Raw genomic sequence first — 5,034 nt, 5'->3', positions numbered from 1 at the left:
CCGCGCACGGCCTCCTGCGGGCGGCGCGGTGGGGCCCGGAGCCGCCGGGGTAACGCCACCGCCGCGCCCTGTCTGCCCTCAGCAGCATGCGCTACGTTGCCTCTTACCTGCTGGCCGCCCTCGGGGGCAACGCCTCCCCCAGCGCCAAGGACATCAAGAAGATCCTGGACAGCGTGGGCATCGAGGCGGACGACGACCGGCTCAACAAGGTACGGCCCTCGCCGCCCAAATGCTCCACCTGGCTCAAGCGAAATGACCCGCTGGAGAAACGGAGGGCGGCCTGTGCCAGTTGGGATGGTTATATGGGGTTAAAAAGTTTTTTTGCTGAGGTTGTGGCTCAATGGTAGAGTGCTGCTTGCCTTGCACGCGTGAGGCCCTGGGTTCGTTCCTCATAAATAAATAAAGGTTTTGTGTCCATCTACAACTAAAAAAAAAATTAACTTTTGTTTTCTTTTTGTAATTTTAGATGGACGGAAAGCCTTTTGTTTTGGTAGTTTATGTGGTGCTGAGGATGGAACCCGGTGCCTCACGCATGTTAGGCAAGCACTCTGCCACTCAGCCCTAGCCCCCACCCCCGTAGGCGCAGTGGATCTAACCCAGGGCTTCTTGCCCATTAGGCAGGCGCTCCATCGTGGGGCTATTTCCCCAGTCTAAAAAACAATTTAAAAAAAATTTTTTTTTTCTATGCTGGGTGTTGAACCCTCCTTTTGAGCTACACTTCCAGCTCCTTTTTTGTTTGTTTTGGGTTTTTTTTTTTTTTTTTAAGATAGGATCTCCTGAGTTGCTGGAATTACAGGTCTGTACCACTTGTCTTTTGGAACTGGGGGGTCGAACCAAGGGCTTTGTGAATGCCAGGCAAACGCTTTGCCACTGAGCTACATCCCAGCCCCACCCTGCTTATTTAAAATGTAATGTAAGTACTTAGTTTAAGCAAGGAGGCAATCTGTGTTATTTTTCCAGTGAAAGCTTTAGAATTCGGGCACTTGGTCTCAGTTCACAGTATTTCAGTTCCAATGGCTACCATGCTGGTCACTGTGGGTCTAGAAGCTGCAGGTTTTCTTGTGCCTGCCATCCCTGCTCTTGGGCCAGGATGCAGCAACTTGACTATGATAACTGACTGCTGGCTGTGGTTGTCTTGTTTAGGTCATCAATGAGCTGCATGGGAAAAACATTGAAGATGTCATAGCCCAGGGTGAGTTTATATGAAGGGACTTTCATTTTCATGTCCATCCTAATTCCTGCTGGTCAACCTATGGCCTGCCAGGTTTCGCTTGTGGACTAGAACACTGTAGAAGCCTGACCTGAGTGGGTGAGCAAGGCCTTCATGGACTCATGCCGGGGATGCTTCTGGACACTGATGAGTGGGTGGTAGGGGTTGCCCTCTACTCACACTGAGCCTGTCAGCCCTTGCCCAGGGGCCTGCCTGGCTTCCCACCTTTGAACCCTTTTCTCCAGGATTCCTTCAAAGCTGTGGAGCTCTTGCACACAGTTCCTGCTTCTCTAAGGGGTTGGGAGCAGGAACTGAGGGCCACAGGGTTCTGTTCCCCTTCGCTGAGCAGATGGTTTTCTGGTGGCATTAGACTGGAGCTGATGTAGCTTATTTGGAAGTTGAGTGGTTTCAGCAGTTCTGTCCCTGTTTATGTGACAAGCAAAGCCAGCTCAGCAGTCTGGTTTATAAGTTTACTGCTGGGGCCGAGATCTGGACACTCGGATAGTAGACTCCCTGAACAGTTGTAAACATGTTTGTCCAGCTTATGTCCAAGGCCTAATTATAAGATCAAGTTCTTGGGTAGAAAACCTCCCTTTGTGGGTCACGGTAGTGAAAGCAGAGTCCCTGACCATGAGTGTCACTGAATTCTTGGGCAGGGCTGCAACATCAAGTCCTGGAGAAAAGGGAAGCCTGTGGCACTGGCACTGTGATGGAACCCTGTTGTGTTGGGCACGCTAGAGTATGTGGGTGAAATGAGCTTCCTCAGGTCACTTCACCCCTGCAGAATCACCTTCCTGCCTGGGAACCTGCTCTGATCTCATCTCTCTGCTTTTTATAGGCATTGGCAAACTTGCCAGTGTGCCTGCTGGAGGAGCTGTGGCTGTTTCTGCTGCCCCTGGCTCTGCAGCTCCTGCTGCTGGATCTGCCCCTGCTGCAGGTAAGGGAGGCCTGGAGAGTGGGAAGGGGGCTAAGGCTCGGACTTGATGGGGTCTCTCTGGCAATCTGGTCATGCAGGCATGCTCACCATGGTCTCCTTTTCCACAGCAGAGGAGAAGAAGGATGAGAAGAAAGAAGAGTCTGAGGAGTCTGATGATGACATGGGATTTGGGCTATTTGATTAAATTCCTGTTCCTCTGCAAATAAAGCCTTTTTATGTATCTTGAGTGGCCCGTGAGCACAGTGTCAAGAGCATGGGGCAGGTGGGGCTTGCCAGTGTCTAGGGAGTGAGGGCTGGAGGAGTCAATCCACCTTGGGTCAGAGGACTGTCAGGCCCAGTGAGGGACAGTCTTGCTACTTTCAGGTAACACCCAGGAAAATTTCTTCAGAAATGTGAATACCAGAGAAGCAAATTGAGATGCAGTGTTGGGGTGGTGTCTGGTGCTCTGCTGTAAGGTGCTTGGTGACAGGTCAAATGGCCCCTGGGTTTCACAGGCCACTGCTCTCCTGTACAACTTGGGCAGCTGCTGAAATCCCTGGGGTCTGTTTTCCCTGCTATGTGGTAGGAACCCTGGCTCATTAGTACCTACAGTCCTAGCCCCTGGGCCTTGAGCTTTTGCTCGGTGACAGGCCTCAGGAGATATGCTGCCCTCCCTCTCCAGGCACAGTAGTGCATCATGTACCGATACATCTTAGACTTGGAGCTGGGGATACTGCAGTGTGAAAGTACATTTTAATCAGGGATTGAAGGGTGGGGTGAGGGTGGCACTCAAGCACTGAGCCACATTCCCAGCCCAGTTTTGTCTATTTAGAGACAGAGTCTCAGTTGCCTAGCACCTTGCCAGTTTCTGAGGCTGGCTTTAAACTTGCAATCCTCCTGCCTCAGCCTTCCCAGCTGCTGGGATTATAGGCATGCGCCTTGGCACCCGTTGTGTTTTGAGAAGAAAAAATGTGAGATGAGAGCAGCCTTTAGAAGAGCTGGAAACCCCTGTCCTGGAGCGAAAACCCCTGTACAGGGGGTGCATATGGGGGGGGGGGCAAGGCCCACAGGAGTTCCTGGGATGGGGAGAGCTTTTTGTGTGTGGTGTTAAGGATTGAACCCAGAACCTTCTACAGTTTGTTCAAGCTGATGACAAACTGCTATGTAACTTCAGCCTACTGAGTTGCTGGTATCACAGGTAATACTACTACACCCAGCCTCAATTTGCTAGGGATCAAACTCAGCTCTTTGTGCATGTTAGGTAACCACTCCACCACTGAACTATACTTCCAGTTCTAAATTGTTTTTTTAAAACATCTCTTGCTGGGTGTGGTGCATCCCTGTAATCCCAAGGCCTCTGGAGGCTGAGGCACAAGAATTGCAGGTTTGAGGCCAACCATAGCAATTTAGGGAGGCCCTAAGCAACTTAGCAAGACCCTGTCATGGTAAAAAGGGATGGGGATGTGGTTCAGTGTTTGTGAAGGACCCCTGAGTTAAATTCACAGTTGCCAGTGGACCTTTATATGCAGTGCTGAGACTCCAACCCAGTGTCTCACACATGCTAGACAAGTGCTCTACCACTGAGCCACAAACCCTGTTCCTGTATTTGCTTTTTGCTGGGCACTATGGCAGCAGTGATTCGCAGGAGGCTTGCAAGTTCCAGGCCAGCCTGGGCAACTTAAACCCTGTCTTGAAGGCCCATGGATCAGGGTGCAGTTCAGTTCCTGCCTGAACCTTAAAGGGAAGGGCTCTGTGCCCAGAGGGCACCATGGGATCCAAACAATGCCCCTGGGAGTTCATGCTGAGGGAGTGGGTCACAACCCTTGCCAGAATTCCAGGAAGGGCCTGCCTGTTCCTGGCTTATAGCCTCCCAGAGGCCTGCAGGGAAATGTACCCAAAACAGCCTGATCCTCTGTAGAAACAGGGGTAGAGGTCTTCCTGAACTGGGCAGCACCAACCCTAAGGACAGGCCTTGGATCAGGCTGTGGGGAAGGGCTTTGGTGCTGCTTCCCCTTCAGTTGCCACCCTGAAGAACCTGGGAAGCTCTTCATATCACATCCTTGGAGTCCTGCTGCCCCTAGCAGGATCATCCAAGGGAGTCCAGGCACTGGGTGAGGGTGTCTCCTGCCAGGTCATGACCATCAGGCTACCTTCCCACCACCCCCACCCAGCTCCCTTTCCCTGGTCAGTGGGTTTGCTGCTCTGTACAGATATTCAAATATTCAAAACATTTGGGCGACGTTTTTAAGTCAAATACGGTCACTGGTCAAAGAGCCCCTGTTCTCAATTCCCACCTTGGGCCTTTTCATGTGCTGTTTGCCATGACCTCTCGGTGCCAGGACTTGGGTAACTGCTTATTGACAGAGATCATCGGCCCCTTCGTAGGGAAGGCCCGAGCATGGCCTCAATTGTCTCATTTTAAGCCGCGCAGTGAGGCCGAGCTGGTTTGACCCCACCGCTCTACCGGTTCCCGCGCTAACTCCTGAGTACGGGACGGCAGCAAGCACAGGGGCTGAGGACGGGAGAGCACGACCCCAGAGGGCCCCAAGCCCCAACCCTCCGCGGCTCTGGCTCCAGCTGTGTCCAGAGCCGAGCTCCCCTGGGGAGTGAGTGTTCCCCGGAAGACCCGCACACTGCCGCCATCCCAACCCAGACCAGCCCCAAGTCTTGGGGTGAGGCGAGGTGAAGGCTGATGCTGGAAGCCAGCCAGCCTGGCGGGCCCCACAGTCCGAGGAAGAAATGGGAGCGGGGGCGGTGGGGTGACGTCACCTGGGTGCTCCGCCCCCTAGGGTAATTAGCGAAGGCGGGGCTGCCTCTAGTTAGACCCGCGCGGACCCCGCCGCGGGAGGACTCCGGCTCAGACCCAGGTACCGAGCCCGGTGAGTGGCCAGGGTAGAGGGGCGGCGGG

General features: G+C 53.3%; 2 protein-coding genes and 1 non-coding gene across 9 annotated transcripts in view; all 3 read left to right on the top strand.

The window, feature by feature from the left end:
• Rplp2 (ribosomal protein lateral stalk subunit P2) overlaps nt 1–2,373 on the top strand; it is a 25,362-nt gene extending 22,989 nt beyond the window's left edge. The window contains exons 3-7 of one of the 7 annotated variants that reach the window (XM_048807933.1): nt 86–209; nt 767–796; nt 1,144–1,192; nt 2,049–2,147; nt 2,258–2,373. In XM_048807933.1, coding sequence (XP_048663890.1) covers nt 87–209; nt 767–796; nt 1,144–1,192; nt 2,049–2,147; nt 2,258–2,331 — 375 coding nt within the window. In that variant the 5' untranslated portion in view covers nt 86 and the 3' untranslated portion in view covers nt 2,332–2,373. Of the gene's footprint in view, nt 1–82; nt 210–766; nt 797–1,143; nt 1,193–2,048; nt 2,148–2,254 lie in introns of all 7 variants that reach the window. The other 6 variants (XM_048807931.1, XM_048807932.1, XM_048807935.1 and 3 more) reach the window with 6 other exon arrangements.
• On the top strand, nt 1,223–1,357 carry LOC125618125. The gene has a single exon (XR_007349375.1). It is a non-coding gene; the product is annotated as a small nucleolar RNA SNORA52 (small nucleolar RNA).
• Nucleotides 2,374–2,823: 450 nt separating the features above from the next.
• Nucleotides 2,824–5,034, top strand: part of Pnpla2 (patatin like phospholipase domain containing 2) — a 9,058-nt gene continuing 6,847 nt past the window's right edge. Inside the window, exons 1-2 of the mRNA XM_015503359.2 lie at nt 2,824–2,872; nt 4,925–5,005. Of these exons, the coding sequence (XP_015358845.2) occupies nt 2,824–2,872; nt 4,925–5,005 (130 nt within the window). The remainder of the gene's footprint in view (nt 2,873–4,924; nt 5,006–5,034) is intronic.

This window comes from Marmota marmota, unplaced genomic scaffold (assembly GCF_001458135.2).
Source record: "Marmota marmota marmota unplaced genomic scaffold, marMar, whole genome shotgun sequence".
Classification (NCBI taxonomy): Eukaryota; Metazoa; Chordata; class Mammalia; order Rodentia; family Sciuridae; genus Marmota; species Marmota marmota.
This window is presented reverse-complemented; position numbering and strand designations above follow the sequence as displayed.